We start from the raw sequence: 18749 nt of genomic DNA, 5'->3' as shown, positions 1-18749 counted from the left end.
GAAAATGATCTGGAAAAAAAGGGATGAGACAAATGAAATCTCAGTTTCTGAGCTGATTAAAGTTTGATTTTGATCCCTGAAGACATAAGATAAATTGCTGTTTCAGGATGATTTCTGTCACCCTGAGTGGGAATAATAATTATTTAAGATATATGGGAGATATTTAATTAAACATATATGAATAGAATCTCAATTATAATTTGTGTTTTATTGATAATTTTGTGAACAGGATGTCAGACTTGACGGGAGAGAGCGTTCTGTCATTTCACGTAATTGTCGTAGTTTGTTCAAATAATTTTTTAAATAATAAACTTAATTATTATGTAGGATCAGAATAAAATTGTTGTTCAGTCTAATTTCTCTATTTGTGAGTTAGGAAAAGTTAACCACTTATATTGATCAATTTCATAATAAAGATGAAATTAAATTTTAATATATCCGTTTGTTTTTTTACTGTGATCTGTTGAATTTTCAACATGGGCTTTGTAACAAGTTATGCAGATTTCATGTTTGAATTAAATGGAAGAGTCTGGAACTATTCTTGCTAACGCAGTGACAGTAAATGATCCTATTTTTCCTTTCTAGTTTCTGAGTAGGGTTTTTTTTAATTTAAAGGGAGTCATAGAAACTGTCGATTTAGTCTTACATGCATTGTCATCTTCTCCTAGGAGAAGTATAGATTTTCTTGACGGAGTTAGGAATACGTGTATCCATAGATGCTAGCTTTTTTTTTTTTTTTTTTTTAGGAGACAAATGTCTGTTTTCACAAGCAATGGCTGCAGTGTTACCTCGTATTTTAATGAAATAAATCTGTATTTACAGTTTGCAGTAATTTAGTCCTTTCATCACCCTGTGGAGCTCCCACGGTGTTCATTGAGCACAGCTGCTGGGGCTCTGGTTTTAGTAGATCTTTGTGCCTCAGGACCCAGCATGCCTAGCATCCAGATGTGGTGACATACTTACACACATCCCCTGTGGAAATGTGCCAGTGTGGACATACGATTGTCATCAATTAGTTATGCCCAAGTGGTGCCAAGAAAAATTGCATCTGTCATACAGTCTGTCTGGCTTCATGGCTAATGATTGATCTAGAGACACTCGTTTTCCTTCACTTCGGCTATAGTCATAACATGCTCACCGGGAGCTGTGATTACATAATGAAGCACATGACATTTCATGACAGCAGCTCATGAGTGTTCACTGATCTAGACTTTCTTTAGTGGCCAGTATATTGTTGCTTCCCACTTGCCCAGAACACCTCTGTAACTTACCTAACTTATGCTTGATCTCTAAAAGCATTTTATTACAAAAATTTTACACTACAAGAGTGTAGATGTTTTTTCTCTTTATTGCCCAACCTTTGGGTCCATATGATGGGCTTTTCATTATAAAGCAGAAATAGTGTTCCCAGTAATTCTTAGAAAGAGGTGTAATTTTTTTCTTTTTGCAATTAATCACAGTTTGATTTTCTTTTCAGAAAGCATTATTGCTCGGATTATCACAGAGGTCTTTTGAATTTATGACACCACCTTTCAATTTCTTTGATTGGCTAGCTGATGTTATATGTTGCTTTCCTGTTAACGTTCAACTATATCTTTTTATTAATAATTTGTTGATAGAAATTTATTGCTGTCAGGTATTGAGGTAAAAGCGTTGAGATAAAAGTAGGAATAGGGGCGCCTGGGTGGCTCCGCTGTTAAGCGTCTGCCTTCGGCCCAGGGCGTGATCCCAGAGTCCTGGGATCGAATCCCACATCAGGCTCCTCTGCTGGAAGCCTGCTTCTTCTTCTCCCACTCCCCCTGCTTGTGTTCCCTCTCTCTCTGGCTGTCTCTCTCTGTCAAATAAATAAATAAAATCTTTAAAAAAAAAAGGAGGAATAAGCCCAGTTGCCACTCTCAGCAGTGTATAGTTATGAAGAAAACAAACCTATAAACAAATGAATCAGTGAACGAATTCCATTTAATGTGATAGTATGCTAGGAAAAGTAGGGTAGGAGGGGTCCGAATGCAAAGAAGAGTAGTTAGTTGTCCAGGGGACATTTTAAACCTTTTATGACACTTGTAATATGAATTTCTCTTTGCAGGTTTTTAGAAACATTTAATTTTTTTTTCATTTTCTGTCTAAACACATCTAGCCACCAGTGGCATTTGTGGTTTAATAGTGTTTTACAGTCTCGTGTGACACGGCTATAGGTTTAAATATATGATAGTTTTGCTAAGGAATCTACTCTTTGAAGATATTTCAAGATGAGATATTTTGTCCATCTAACTGGATTTTTTTTTTCATGGGCTAAATGTAATTCAAATAAATAGAGTTCAGTCTTCATGGATTTGTTATTTATTGGGGTGCAGGAAGAGATAGGACATTCAAATTTGTAAAGTAATAAAGGCACATGCTTCTGAAGAGAATAGATATTAGGCCAGATAAAATATTTTGTGTTTGAGTAAAGAAACAAGACATTATTTAGCATTAAAAAAAAAAAGATTTTCTTTCTTTATTCATGAGAGACAGAGAAAGGGGGAGGCAGAGGCAGAGGGAGGAGCAGGCTTCCTGCTTGAGCCCGATGAGGGACTCGATCCCAGGACCCTGGGATCATGACCCCAGCTGAAGGCAGACACCCAACTGACTGAGCCACCCAGGTGCCCTTAGCATTTTTATGACAGCTTTGCAGTATGTTCTTTTTAGGTGTGACTATTCATGTTAATGACCATTCACTGAACAACTCATTACATAGTGTTTTTTTTTTTTAAGATTTTATTTATTTATTGGACAGAGAGAGACACAGCGAGAGAGGGAACACCAGCAGGGGGAGTGGGAGAGGAAGAAGCAGGCTTCCCAGCGGAGCAGGGAGCCTGATGTGGGGCTCGATCCCAGGATCCCGGGATCACGCCCTGAGCTGAAGGCAGACGCTTAACGACTGACCCACCCAGGCGCCCCGGGAGTTATTTGTATAATTAGTCACATGAATGAAACTTTCGGTGGAAGAGAGGAAAACCAAAGAAAGTATGTGCGTTCACTCACATCTGTGTTCAGCCTATTGTATAGAATTGCCAGTAGTTTCTTAGTTCAAAGGTGTCTCTTGTGCTCTTAAAAGCAACCCTGCTGCTCCCACGTTCTGACTGTTGGCCAGACTGCCTTTGGCTTTCTGTTTATACTATTCACAGCATATTGGTGTGGTGAAAAGAAAGCCTGTGATTTAGATGCTTTTATAGCCTCTGCCTTACCGTTCATTCTAGAACTCCGTTCTTGGTCTGTCTTGTCACAGGCGTTCTGGCGGTCTGAGGGAGAGACTGTCACTACAGGTGAAACTGGTGGCTCTGACCATCAGGGTGTTTTCTGGCATCTTGTTCTAGCCTGAGTCATAATAAACCCTGAGCTGAGGTTCTTCAACGAGGTGCATGTAAACATGGCGGAGTATAAATAAATAAAAGCCGTTTCTCACTTCATGTTCCAGTTCTTCAATACTTTGCTTACAGTTTCATCTTCTGGTGCTCACTGGCCATTACTTTCTAACACGTCGTGAAAGTTATTCAGACAGGAAGATGAAATTCTGTAGAATTTTTTACCAAGTCTCTGCAGTATTCCAGAATATAATATTTTAGAATGAGTGGCAGATAGAATTTCAGTTTTTCCTGTGATATCATTCTTCATAGTCTTGTTGGTTATTTTGAAATAAAAATCATGTCAGTCGTCATACAGTTTCTATTCTGGGCTTGGTTGCTGGATTTGGTTCGGTGGTGGAAAAGCCAGATTTGGGCACGATCTATAAAAACGTCCTCGGAAGGGAACGGGCGGTGCTGGGATGTGCTTCTGCAGAGGGCTGCGTCGGTGTTCGTGCTGTCGTCTGGCCTGTCCTCTTTAGATGACTTCTCATTCTTCCGGTGACGTCAGTGTCACAGGCCACATGCACAAAGGGAAAATGGGACTGTAGCCTTTTGTCACACATTTTCTCATTCACAGTCATAGAACAGGTTCTTTTCTTCTGTATTAGAAAAACTGTGCCCGAGACATTTTTGTAAGCTCTTTCACATTCAGAGTTTTTTTTTTTTTTTTTCCTGAAGAAGGGGAGGCCATAGATAAACACCAGATTTCAGATCAGAGTAGCAGGTCAGCCCAGATTTGCCTTCAAAAAAAGAATGAAAGGTACATAATGTTCTCTAATTCTGGCTATTGGAACATTCTAGGAAATGAAATGAACATTTTTTTTTCCTATTCAGAATTGTGCTTCTAAGGACGTTCACAATTTTAGAGAGGTGGGTGTCTGTTCTTTTACCTAAAAATCCCTGCCAGAAAGTTGATTCCACAGCCTTTCTCGTTAATCAGTGTTTGTGGACAGCAGTGGCCTTGTCAGGAGGGTTTTTTCCTACTGCATCACCATGTTTCTCTTCAGGTGGTTAAGCTAACCCTACCTAGCTGGTCCCAGCCTTTCCATCAGTAAGGATAATTTGCATAACATTTGCCCTGCTTCGTGTTTTGTAAGTTTTTATTCTAAACTGCATTTGCTACAGTTATTTATTAAAAACAAAAACAAAAACAAAAAACTTCCTTGTGCTTTTAATCCATGACTTGCTGCTGTCAATCAGAGGTTCTGATCAGAACATGATAAACCAAAGAAACGTGCCTTGTCAAATCCCACCATATTTTTCACAGATGAAATGCACAAATAATTGAATATAGTAACAGATCTTTTTATTACCTTCATGGACCCTCCTCGGAATGGAGCATTGCCATGTGCAAACATAGAATACTGGAGTCCTTCAGGTGTATGTAGCGCAGACCAGGGCCTCTTCATTGCATCTGCAGTGGGGCTCCCAGCCTGTTTTGTGATGGAATACAGTGCACACATATTTGGTGTAATTCTATATAAAGGAGTCCTGCCTTAGAAAGTTGTTGGGTTGGAGAATCTTTAAGGTCTATTTTAGCTCTCTATTTTTTATTTTTTAGGTTTTTATCTGTATTTTATCTGTATAATTCTAGTTAACTTACAGTGTGTTATTAATTCCAGGTGTACAATATAGTGATTCAGCAATTCTATACATCACCCAGTGCTCATTACAACAAGTGCCCTCCTTCATCCCCCTCACCTATTTCACCCATCCCCCCACTCACCTCCCCTCTGGCAACTATCAGTTTGTTCTCTATAGTTAAGAGTCTGTTTCAGTTAGTATCCAAAATATATGAAGAACTCATAAAATTCAGCATCCAAAAAATAATCCAGTTAAGAAATGGGCAGAGACATGAATAGACATTTTTCCAAAGAAGACATACAGATGGTTAGCAGACACATGAAAAGATGCTCAACATCACTCATCATCAGGGAAATGCAAATCAAAAGTACAATGAGATACCACCTCACACCTGTCAGAATGGCTAAAATCAAGCAACCCAAGAAAACAGGTGTTGGCAAGGATGCAGAGAAGGAGAACCCTCTTGCACTGTTGGTGGGAATGCAAACTGGTGGAGCCACTCTGGAGAACAGTATGGAGGCTCCACAAAAAGTTAAAAATAGAACTACCCTATGATCCAGTAATTGCACCACTAGGCAGTTACCCAGAGAACACAAAAATACTAATTCAAAGGGATACATGCACCCCGGTGTTCATAGCAGCATTATCTGCAACAGTCAGATTACGGAAACAGCCCAAGTGTCCACTGACTGATGAATGGATAAAAAAATGTGGTATATATGGAATGGAATATTACTCAGCCATCAAAAAGAATGAGATCTTGCCATTTGCAATGACATGGATGGATCTAGAAGGTATTATGCTAAACGAAATAAATCCAAGAAAGACAAATAAATACCATATGAAATATATCTTTCAAAGGTTCTTTAGGGAGAAGTTAATAATAAGTTTTCTTCCTCTCTTTCATATACCTTACAATTCCATGATGACAATTATTTTCTCGCCATTCTTTGAAGATTTTATTCCACTGCCTTCTGGCTTCCCTTGCTTGGAGATATTACAGGTTCAGTTCCAGACCACTGCAGAAATCTCTCAGTGCCTTGATCTCAGATTTCCCAGCCTCCGGAACTCTGAGATGGACACGTTTGTTGTTTCAGCCACCCAGTTTATGATACACTGTTTCAGCAGCCCGATCAGACCAAGACGTTCTTGTTGGAGGAATTGAATGTCATTCTCCCTAAGAAATATCATTGTCATTAGCACTCTTGAAAAAATTCTTTTCCTGGAGATCTTTGGATAGTAAGTGACAAAAACCTGAGAAATCCTGAGGTAGGGGAATGAGGAGAGAAATGGTGAAGTGATTCCCAAAATCCCATTCTGAGTGGGGGAGCCTGACTTGCCTCGCGTGTAATCGCAAGAGGGAGCAGCAGCACCAGGACAGCTGGGGGAGGCCCAGAGCTGTCCCCCGGGCCAGGCTCCCGAGCTGCCTAGCGGTGCCAGCCACCCACATCCTGCACCCCAGCCCTCCAAAGGTTTTATTGGTTTATAAATATTTATGGTTAAAAACAGGAAGAACAAATAGGCTTTCAACAAGTGAAACTTTAAAAAATTTTCCCTTTGTTAAGTCTTTTTCCTCATTAATTTGTCAACTTCCTAGGAGCTTAAAATAACATATTTAGGAAAATGGTGGGATGATGGTATTGGGAAGGCAGAATTCCCAAATGTAGTCAATGTATATTTGAAAATATAAAACACAGTAAAAGAAAGGAAATGAACCCTTTGAACATCTTTAGTATCAAAACACATTTTGTGCAGTGACTGGCAAAACGTATGAGCAAGTGGTTGACGGTTATAAAAAGATATTTTTTTGGATCTGAAGATCCTTTGCAGTATTTATAAAAGTAAGAGGCAGCAAATGGAGGAAACATGCTAAATACTGTAGAACGAGGCCCAGTTGTCTCTGTAGTTTCTCTGTCTTATTGTTGAATTGGGTTACTTGGCTCATCTTCATTTTTTATTACTGAACTAAATCTGGATATTTCCATAATGCAAGAAGGAAAATGTAGTTTATTTGAACAGTTGTGGTAGGATCCATGTGGTGAATGTTTTATTTTCTCTACTAGTCCCACATGTCCTAGAACAACTGCTGTAACGCGCCCTGGTCAGGACATATTGTCTCCATGGTCCACGATCATGGGAACTCACATTGTTGTGTCCCCTTTAGAACATGTGGTGTCTGAAATCTAATGTGAAGTTGCGAAAAAGCGTAAGAATGGGGTTTATATCATCATGTTAGTTATAAAAGAGGCTTAGAAAATGTGTTTTTTGAATTGCCTCTTTACCAAGTTTTATCCAATTCACGCGATATTTACAAATAGCTCTTGTATACACTCTTATTTGTTTTGTTCTTTTTGGGTAATTTAAAAAGCTCTGAAGATCAGTTGTTTTATTGGAGTAGATTATTCCACTTTTTTTGAACCATGCCTGGGTCTATCTTTAATCAGGGACTGAGGCCTTAGTTTTTATTATATAATGTTTCACAAAAGACTATCATTTTCATATTTGAGAGAGGAAAATAGCAAAAAGTATTGAAATTTTTCTTGCTTCAAGATAAGTGAAAAGATTATCCTGACTTAACAATGATATTTGTTGTATCTGTCAGTTGAGGAAACAGTACTTCTTTGCCTAATAGTATCTGTGGAACGGTTAAACATGGCCTTTTGAAATTTGACTTTATCACGTAAGTGTGTATCTGAATATTAATTATGAACGAGGTCCCAGTGAGTCCAGCATTTACAGTTACTGGCCTCAGACTATATTGACTATATAATATCTTTAGTCTTTTGATGTAGTTGTGAATACAAAGAACTTCTGGTTTTATTGGGCTATGTTGATAATGACTGGAATTTTAAGGTAAAAATTAGAAAACCAACTCAGAAAATGTTGACATCAAACCAACATTTGTTTTAATGTAAAAATGTGTATTTCTTTTTATATAAATGATCATTAAAAGGTGCATTTACTTGAAAAATACACATGAGCATTTATATTACACAGATGTACTTGAATAGAATATGATCATTGAAGGTTAATTTATTAAAGGCTTATTATGCTCGGCATTGGTCTAAAGCACTTTGTTATAAAAACCTCTTTATATGAACTGTCTCACTTAAATCTCGCAATAATCCTCTGAAGAGGTTTATTCTCAGTCCCACTGCGCACAGAGGAAAGGGAGGCATACAGAAGTAAACTGTCCAAATGTTGTGAATCCCGGCAGTGGTATCCAGAATGTTCGCTGCTACTCTTTACTACTTCTCTAAATCCTTTCTCTAAAACGAGATGTAGAACGTTTATGAGTCAATGTACCTTACTGAACACACTGTGTTACTTAAAACGCTTTCCTTCCTTCCCTCCCATTTCGTCCTTAGAAGGAGTGCCAGGTGCTGTGCGAGCTGATAATAAGACCCGGTTCCTGTATTCGTATTGCTCCCATTTTGGAGAGCATAGTCCTGTCAGCCGGTTACTGTGATCGAGGGCATCATAAGGAGGAGGGGCATCAGGAAAGAGTTCTGGGAACATTGAAGATCTTTCTGTGATCTCATCTTAGTATTTATTTTCCTTCTGCAGAATCCTGTGGACAGGGACAGCTCATTCTTCTTTGTTAAGCATGTGTACAATAAAGATTATTTTCATGGCTCAGAGGGAAGAACTAAAAGGCTAGTAGGCTTTGCATTTTCAAATTCTGGATATTCTTCATACGATGATGGAACATTGATGAGCTTTGGCCATCAGTGCCTGAAAATTGCTGGCCATGGCCAAACCAATGTCTGGTATAATTAACTTTAATACATACTTTGGAGATTAGCCAGTTACATGGGCCAAAATTGTTATTAACTCCCATTGACTTAACAGCATACACATATATATTTCTACAAATTCAGTGTGTTCTGTTATTTCTCTCAAAACACTGGCATTTTCTTGTGACAGCCTTGTGTGTGTTTTTCTCCAACATTAGGGTTTTAAGGTTTAGTATAATAAATTATTATGCCAACAGATAAAAAATGATCTGTCCTTTGGGATGCTCAGCATAGCATATTGGTGAGCTTTGTGAGTATTTACCCTTCACAACTAGCTCAGCAGAAATAATGTCTTTACGTAGTCTGTAGCTGATCAAATATTACAATAACAACAAGTACATTTAGAGGTCTTTGATTTCTAATTTGGCTCAAGAAATGTCAGTTAAAGCATAAAGATGATGGCCAGATGGATTAATTTAAAGATAAGGGCAGTATTAAAAACAAATAAATTAATTAAGATGAAAAACTTACTGGAATAAAAGAGGTATACAGAATTGCAATCCATAAATAATTTGCATAGTATATATTGGATTTTTCAGCTAAAATAGAAACCCTAGTTCAAGGAATTTTAAGACTGGAAAGGAAGTTTGTGGAAGGCTGAATAGTGGCCCTGAAGAGTCCACCTACAGTCCCCCAAACCTGTGAACATGTTACTTCATGTGGTAAAAGGGGCTTTTGTAGAGTTTAGGGGAGGATTTTGAGGTGGGGAGACTGTCTTGGATTATTTAGGCAGGCCCGTGTCATGACTAGGGTCCTCAGAGAGGAAGGAGTTGGAGAGAGTCCTAGAAGAAGTCGTAAGAGAGAGTCAGAGGAAGAGATAGGACAGCGGCGTCAGAAGTCGGAGGGATGCAGCCACAAGCTAAGGAATGGGGGCTGCCTCCAGAAGCAGGAGAAGTCAGGGAATGGATTTTCCCCTAGAGCCTCTAGAAGACATGCAGCTGTGCCAACATCTTGATTTTAGTGCAGGGAAACTGATTTTCTGCTGCTGACCTTCAGAATTGTAAGATAATCAACTTGTGTTGTTTTAAGTTACTAAATATGTGGTAATTTGTTACAGCAGCAATAGGAAACTAATACAGACCTTAAATAGCACGTAATACGGTGACTCAAAGTCTTCCTTAAGTGTTACGTATCAGGTTTTGGGAAGAGGTTTGGACATGGGGGGTGGAGGAAATGCTTATTGGTGATCAGGAAGACTGGGAGATTAGGAGAAATTTTCAGTGTTCAAGATTTGTTATTCACATTTCCAAAGAGTACAAGTGAGTAATTCGTGGCAATTATAGTACCATTGGATTGAGGTAGAAGAGTTCTTGTAGTTCTAGAAATCCTGAATTTCATTGCTGTCTCTTACTAGTGGTTAAGACCATTGCTTTTAATCCTCCCCAATCCTCCCTTAAATGAAGGGCTGTGTCAGGGCCGCACCTGTCTTGATTATGTCCACTGCCAGCCAACCATCCTTTGTTTTTGTATGGGAGATGCTCTTGAATCCTTTTTGCACTGAACTGGTGGTTGGTACATCAGCTGACATTGAGCCTCTCTCTTCCTGACCCCAGAAAAGAAGATGGAAACTTTCCCTAACTGGGGCATTTGTTTTTAAATAGTTAACAGAAAGTCTTTTTTTCTTTTTCTTTTTTTAAATTTTTTTAAAATTTTTTTATTCCAATTCTTTCCTGTGCATTTGAAGACCATTTTCTTTTCTTCTGTTTTATGAAAATGAGATGATTTGGTCCACTTCTGTTTTATTTGGTCTGCTCGAAAATGACATTTTGCCTTTTTTCAAGCCATTTGATCTTTTTTCACTTAGAGTGTGTTGTTTTCTAAGTCATTAGATGTTTTGTGTTTCTCTTGAACCTTAGCCAAGTACCTTCTGATCCTTTTAAACCATAGCTCCCAGAACTAAATCTGGTTGTTTATTTTTTTCATTAAGTCTAGTCAATGATAAGAATAAGAGTACCTTTTCATGAATGTGAGAGAACCATCCTGCCGTTGTTCACAAAATCAAGCACCTTTGAAACTTCCATTCATCATGTCTTGTCTTCTTCTAAATTCATGCAATCAGCAGGCTTTGGAGTGAATTTTAGTAATTTCAATATAATGCACTTTCTCTAGGTCTGTTTTTTTTTTTATATTCATGCTTAAAGTACTATACTATTATTTTTTCCTTCTTCCTTTCTTTTTAAAAAATTTTAAAAATAGGCTCCATACCCAACATGGGGCTCGAACTCAGTTCCCTGAGATCAAGAGTTACATGCTCTTCCAACTGAGCCAGCCAGGAGTCCCTAAAATACTATATTATTATTAAAGTATTAAAATGATATTTATATTCGTATTTGAGGTTTAGTAATAATAAGCCCCATTTATTGAGCATCAGGTTTGATTCCTGGAGAATTTTTTAAAAAATATTTTGTTATTGCCACTGTAAAAAATACTAAAATTTTAAAGTAGGTACCCCAACCTAAGAGTCCGTTTGACTTTGCAGAAGTGCTTGCTCTGAGACAGCGTGAAAAGAGCCACAGTACAGTTTGCGTTTACTACATGAAGAATGGGAACATCAATTGTCAGTATTTTGCCTTCTTTTGTTTTCAGGAGTGATTGAAAACTCTGGTTTGGTATAGATTATGACATTAGGATAGCAATGTGCAGTTTAAAAAGAAAGCAATCTTGTCCTTAGAGAACATTTTAAAATTATACTCAAGCGTCGAACTGTGACAGTCCCCAAAATGACAGGAGACTTTGTGGTTAAAGATTTTAAAACCTTACGAGGTGATGAGTTTGGGTGACCATGGTCTGGAGTGAACTAATGACTGTCCTTAATTTTATTTTCACTAGAATAAAACTACAGCTAGCCCACTGAGGGAAAGATGATGACGTAGTGGAAAGAGATTGAAATAGTGCATTCTGTCCAGGTAACTTCTAGCTCCCACCCCGAGTACTTGTTTTTGGAATCGACTTCCCCAGCATTCAGCAGGTGCTCGTAAATGTTTTAAGTTGTTGTAGCTACTTCATATACTGAGACATATTTTTCTCCTGTGTCTCTTTGTTCATGCAAATATTTAACTTATTTTGTTTTGTAGCTCATAGCGTTGTTGAAAACTTTCTGGGTTCTCAATTATTCTCAAAGAACACTGTGAATTGGATATTTGGAACTCCTTCAAGCAGAGATAAATAGGTATTTCTCAAGTCTGTTCTATGCAGAGTTTTCTCTAGCCCTTGGCAGGATGTGGGCTTATAGTAACAGCTGGTTACTACTCTGTGGGAGAACTGAGACAGAGAGAGTCCTTCAGGAACCTGCCCAACGTCAACACAACTAGTAAACCGGAGCTGTTAACTCAGCAGAAATCCCTCTCAAATTGCCTGACTATTCTCCTATATTATGTAGTAGTTAAAAGTTCAGACTCTTGAGGCAGAAGGACCTGAGTTTGAATCCCAGCCTAGCTACATACTACGGAAGTTGTGTAAACTCCATAGCACTTCACGAAGAGGCAGCGTTAGCCATTGGGCCAGAACAGATCTACGGTCTTGCTTCTTTTTGTTAGCGGAGCGCAGCTCTTCAGCCTTGTTTGTTTAACTGAGGACTGGGCTTGAATCACTTGCTCTACATTCTAACTCTTGATGGAGATTTTTAAAAGATGATTAGGGATAGAAGGAAACGATATATGAGAAATCATTTGTAAATTGTATTACAATAGAAGAGCATGAAGTGTTAACTTATTTTAAGTGAAGGTAATTTTTTTCCACCCTAGAAAGTTGTACATCTTCCTCCTTTTGGCAACTGTGAAACTGGGAAGATCCCAGCTGGGCCAAGGACATTGATCTCATTGTCCTCCTAGCCCTTCAAAGTTTCCCAGAAGCCCTTCAATGACATGGTTTGATCCCCCCACAAAAGTATACATTCTCATAGAAAATTTGGAACATATATTAAAAAAAGAGAAGTAAAATGATTATCTCTTGTATAACTGCTTAGAGGTAACTGTTTTGTGTCCTTTTAGCCCAGGGTTTCTGGTTTTGTTTTTGTTTTGTTAACATAAATTGTTATTTAAGGAACATTCAGTGATCCCAGAAGGAAGACGATATAAAAGTGAATTCGATAGAAGAATACCTGTCACTTGATGTCTTTTTTCCTCCCCAATTACAAGACCCCCGATAATTTAGGCTCTTCATTATCACTTCTAAAGATGTAGAGTATCATTTATCAGCTATTTGGGCAATATAAAAGGCCATTTTAAAGCTCTTTTCAGGCCTACTTTTGGGGGAGGCATTAATTCCTCTGTTGCTTTAATCTGATCCTAGCAGGACTTGTGTTAGAAGCGGGGAGTACTACTTGGCAGTAGTCACCATGAAAGGTAACAGGGCATCTTAAGCAACCGTAGCTTCTGTAGGAGCCAGCACCACGTCGTGGTAAAGGCCGGTGCAGACTCAGGCGTTGTCGGTGAAAGGTCTCAGGATGTGATTTTCTTGCTGTGCCGTTTGCATCTAGGTCACATCCAGGATACTGTATTCACTTTGGGGGCCTGAGGTTTGAGCTGGATACTGACAATGTAGAAACAGGCGACGAGGGCAGCAGTGGGTCCTGTCGGCAGTGAATAGTTGAAGGAACTGAGGATGTTTGCCTTAGTAGGCACCTAGGATAGCTCAGAGGAGTCCACGCATGAAAGAGGGAGCAGACTCATTAAGGCTCCAGCTGGCAAAACTACAGACCTTGGAAAGCAATGAGATGGGGGTTCTCTGGCTGACTGTGAACGTGTGTGTGTGTGTGTGTGTGAGAGAGAGAGAGAGAAAGTGTGTGATGTAATTATTGGGATGGTCTAGTAATGGAACAGACCTCAGGAAGAAGTAAGATTCTAGTTAATGAAGGTATTTAAGCTGAGGTTGGATCGGTCCCTGCCAAGAACTACTATAAAGTGCATTTCTTCGTGGATTCATTCACTCATTCACTCACTCACTCACTCACTCACTCACTCACTCACTCACTCTCACTCCTTATCGACACTCCTATGTGTCAAGCATGGTGCCCAGTGCTGAGGAGACAGAGATCAGTACTGTGGGCAAGAGGCTGGATTAAATAACCCCAAAGATCCCATCATGGTTGTGGTTGAAAGAAATTGCTTGATGCTTTGATTTCTTTTGCCCTAATAAAAGTGTGGACCTCTGATTTTTGTCTTACTCTCTCTTTGAAACACTCCAGCATGTTGCTATCCCATTTCTCCTGGGATGCAGAGTTATGCTTCATATCACTCTCGGAAAGATTGGAGGCCTTTACCTCCTGTACATGACAATATTTTATTTCTCCAGCTTTGAATGTAGAGGTTAAAGTTGAATGTGGAGTCAGCTTTTGATGGAATAATGTTGATTTTGCGTGTCAAGTGTTTAATTCCAGGCTGACTTACGTAAGTTTTTAAAGATGCAAGATTTATCAGAAAGTATCATGAGAGAACATAATGGTTATTAAATGTAAGGTGATATTATTTATTAATGTTGGAAATTCATTGTACTTAAAACATATGAAGAGTCAGTTTCTAAGGTTACACTTATTTCTTGAGAGGAGTTATCATGTGTGTATACTGAGAGATTAAACTTCCAACTTCAATATTTGTAGATTGATCATGTATCTGGACTAGGTCTAGCCCCTCTTGCAGAGATCAGATAGTACCTGGAAGAGCAGAGGTATAGAGAACAAAGTGTGCAGATTTGGACGTGATGTTGGGGTCTCTGTACATTTTGGCCCATCATGCAAGGCCAACGGTTCATTTGTTTCATGTCTAGGTTTGGAATTCACCCAGTTGCAGGCCGGATGCCTGGTCAGCTTAATGTGCTGCTGGCTGAGGCTGGGGTGCCATATGATATTGTGCTGGAAATGGACGAGATCAACCATGATTTCCCAGGTAAGTGGTGGGGGCGATGGTGAAGCTTATTCTTAGTCCGAAGAAAGTGATGCCAGTCTTAGGACAGAAACTGTGGGATTACTGAAGACCTACTAGTCAGACGAAGAGTAACCTGCTCCTAGTAGGTGTGCAGTTGAAATGAAATAAATGAATGATGGTACTGAGTAAGGTACGACAGGCTTGTGAGCGGTACGGGCAGTTTGGTGCCTATGAGGAGATCGGAAAGGTGGTGAAAATCTTGGGAGGTGGTGGACCTCATTGCAGAGGGACTCTGTGGAGACCTGGCTTTGGGATCTAGGTTCTGACTCTCACTTCTGGAATTAGATACTCAGCCCCAGGTTCCTCATTTATGAAATTGCTCCTGTTAATAATTTAATGTCTAATTCTTGTCAGCATCTGAGATTTTACTGGTTTCCAATTGTGCCAACTCATGATCAATAAAGTAGTCTTCCGTTTTCTTTTAAAGTACGAGCACTTCACTAGATAAGGTGCCGTACTTTATGGCTGTTGTTGGGTAGATGTTGAATGTTAATGACATTTGGCTCAAGATCATGTTTGTTAAAATTAAACCGGTTCCCTCTGGCAAGTATCCACTGTAAACTTAAAAAATACTGTTTATTAGAGAAAAATAATGAAGTTGTGTGTATATCTACATTCACATGGCATTTTTGGCAAAGTTCTAAGGTAATTTATATCATAGTCCTTAAAGAGAGAATTTGGGCCATTTTATGCTCCCTTTCAGATTTCACTGTTGCTAAATTATGTGTGAAACCTGCCAGTTCCAGGAATTATGGACACAGCTTTAATACGGTACAGACCCTTAGACCATTTTCTTTTGGGCATCAAATAGCATCTTATGTGGTCATTTTAAAAGATGAAAATGGGATGCAAATCTTATAAAATAATATAACTGACAAGATCATTGGGAGATAATAAAAAAACTGTAAAGTCAGATTAGGTAGATCCACTGGGGGGAGGGGAAGCAGAATAATGCAAGCTCCAGTCAGGGTGCTCAGGTTGAGATGAAGGACCTACTGCTTTTTAGCTGTGTGACATTGGCTAGTTTACTGAACCTCTCTGATAAAACTCTTTGTACAGTGACTGGCACAAGTGTGCATCCTATAAATAGTAGCTTCTGTTATTGTTATTGTAAAGTCCAGATCACTGTAATTTGCCTGAAAAAAATGAAAACGACCCATTTGAGGTTTTTATTTTCTCTTTTTTTCCTTTATCATGTAGACACCGATTTGGTCCTTGTGATTGGAGCTAATGACACTGTGAATTCAGCAGCTCAAGAAGACCCCAACTCTATTATTGCAGGCATGCCAGTCCTCGAGGTCTGGAAATCCAAGCAGGTAAGGTTTCAGGCTTGTGTTTCATTCTAATAATCAAATGTCTCCTGAAACACGCACGCAGAGCTGTCCTGGTTTGCTTGGTGAGGAGGGCTGAGACCGTCTGGGAGCCCCAGGACCTAGGGTGTGTGTAGGGCCCAGCTCTTTATATCCAGCTTTGTCTATTCGGTGGTCACCAGAGAACCCAAATAAATGCCCTGGTCACCATTCGAACTAGATGATATTATGTGGATGGATTAACAAAATCTGTAACCATGGCTGAAAAAAGAGCTGTGAGCTTTTGGAATGAGTCTGGCTGACTTCCAGATAGAGTCCAGTGAAGCAGATGGCTTCCCTCTGGGACAGTGAGTCAGTATCATCGCCTTCATATACGAAGGCGAGCACATTTTTTCATTTAATTTTTTCGAAAGGGAATTTGTTGTTGTTATGGAGTGTCCAGAAGAAAGGTGATTTAGAAATCCAAACTATAACGTGGCATGAGGAAGCGCGGCTTGCTTGTGCACCTCACCTCTATGGAAGCTAGCTGCTGGGTTACAGAGAACTCAAAGGCTTGTACGTTTCCCCTGCCCCGGCGGAGGGCAGGTCTCTTTCCCACTCTCAGGTCAGATCTGCATTTTAACAGTCATAATTATGTAATGTACATTTCTGTTTAATTTTGTTTCTTTTTATGGAAAATTTGTCAGCTTGAAATTTGTGGTGGGTGAGATACACACTTGCTCATGTAGAGATGAAAAATTATTGCATTGGCCATCACTATTTGAGAGTTTGCAGAATGCATTACTGTACCAAGGCTGTGTGAAGTGTGAGTAAATTTATATTGCTCTTATTTCAAGATAGATTACATGTCCTAGACTACCACAGAAGGTCTTTCCATTTCCTTAAGAACTGACTTGATATTTAACTGAATAGCATCGCCCATAATTCATGTAATTGTAAATGACTGTGACACATCAGTATTAGAGATAGGCTTACTTCTTCCATTTTGCTTTGTAGGAGCATAATATTAGTTATTAGCTCTGCCCTGCGATGGGCTGGATTGCTCTTTGGGCTTTCATCGTGGAAATTTCTGATATGCTTTAAAGTGATAGAATAAGAATCATACCATTTTCCCACTCAGCTACATTTATCTTAGGATTCGTAGCAGAAGTTTATGTGCTAAATTCATTCTCTTAAGCCCACCACAGAAAGATGCTTATTTTTCTGACTAGAAAATGTTACATAGTCTTTATGGAGAAAAGCAGTAAGAAAATCTCTTGTAATCTTATCATTCATAGATAAACTATTGTTAACATGATTGTTATCACGGGCAGATGAAAGTTAATACAATGTAACCGTGCATTTGGAAAACGCTCCCTGTGTGTCGTAGAAGTCTGTGTGCTCAGGAGTCAGGAGTGGGGGACATGCTTCATTCAAAGCTGGGGCGGGGCGCTGTTGGCCTGTCTGTCACGTCCTGGGCCGGTCTGTTCAATACACTCACTCTCTCCCTTCATCTTTGCTCTTTAGGTCATTGTTATGAAGAGGTCCTTGGGTGTTGGCTACGCTGCAGTGGACAATCCCATCTTCTACAAACCCAACACGGCCATGCTTCTAGGCGATGCCAAGAAGACGTGTGACGCTCTGCAGGCAAAAGTGAGAGAATCCTACCAGAAGTAACTTTTGAAGACCAAGTTGTTGTCTGACAAAGCCACCTCTTCCGTTGTGGGAACAGGCAAATAAAGTATCGCTATGTCCAGCTGATAGACATCTGTAGCAAAGCTCTTGGAAGAAAAAGAAGACTGAAGAAAGCAAAGCAAGCAGGGAGATTTTTCAGGAGCAGTGATCCCTCGATTAAAAAAAAAGATTGAAAATTCTACATGTCTTTCTGTGCATATTTTTTGTGGTATGAATTCCAAAAGTATTTTATAAAGGGAGAAAAAACAGCCTCATTTTAGTTGTAATCCATTTGGGTTTTTTTTTTTTTTTTTTTATTCTTCCTCAATAGTCAGCAGTGTTTTAAGAAATTAAATCTTTAGGATCTTAGTACTGAAAAATCTGACCCGGTAAACCTTCATTTATGTTTTTTCGACAAATGTTACTAATTTGAAACTTTTGTCAACTCCTGAGCTATCCTCTTACCATTTAACCATAATCCGAATTAACCATATCAAATTGGCTTCAACTTTGGGAACTGTACTTCCAATTCTATGTTTCAGGGATGTATTTTCTGACCTCTATTTTAATACATTAAAGGACTAGATAAGCTTTCAGAGATGCTGGAAACAAATCATTTGCTTTGTATTTTCACCAGGACACCAATGAAACATGTAATTTGTAATCAATATTGTATTTTTAAAAATCCCATTTCCAATCAGAGTTCTTTTTAAAATTTCAATCAATTTATAAAGTGTATTACTGTATTTAAGTGCACTTGAATGGAATTCAAGTATTTACTAATAAAATGAGTTCATCATTGTGTAGAGATGTAGCAATTGTCTCTGGTAACAAAGGGCTAAAGTGAATAGTTCTGCCTGTTACTAACATTTGGGGAAGACTTGCTACTATGAAGTAGATGAAATTAATCGGTCTCTTAACTGTTGACAAGAATTTTTTTTTTCTCCCAAATCAGAGTGTGTTTTGAGGTCTTATGTAATTGATGACATATGAGAAAAATGGTGGCACTTTTTTTTTTAGCTACCTCTTTGTTTAAGCACCAGTAAAGATCATGTCATTTTGCAGTAAAAGTGTAGATTTTCTTTGTGACTTTGCTATCAT

General features: G+C 38.9%; 1 protein-coding gene across 4 annotated transcripts in view; it reads left to right on the top strand.

The window, feature by feature from the left end:
- NNT (nicotinamide nucleotide transhydrogenase) overlaps window positions 1-18454 on the top strand; it is an 87657-nt gene extending 69203 nt beyond the window's left edge. For all 4 annotated transcript variants that reach the window (XM_045787395.2, XM_045787396.2, XM_045787394.2 and 1 more), the window contains exons 20-22: window positions 14528-14646; window positions 15886-16001; window positions 17502-18454. In XM_045787395.2, the coding sequence (XP_045643351.1) occupies window positions 14528-14646; window positions 15886-16001; window positions 17502-17651 (385 nt within the window). In that variant the 3' untranslated portion in view covers window positions 17652-18454. The remainder of the gene's footprint in view (window positions 1-14527; window positions 14647-15885; window positions 16002-17501) is intronic.
- Window positions 18455-18749: the final 295 nt, after the last annotated feature.

The sequence above is a fragment of the Ursus americanus genome, chromosome 15, assembly GCF_024610735.1.
Source record: "Ursus americanus isolate L20-20 chromosome 15, mUrsAme1.1.p, whole genome shotgun sequence".
Classification (NCBI taxonomy): Eukaryota; Metazoa; Chordata; class Mammalia; order Carnivora; family Ursidae; genus Ursus; species Ursus americanus.
The sequence above is the reverse complement of the archived record's forward strand: the minus strand, read 5'-3'. Positions and strand labels throughout refer to the sequence as shown.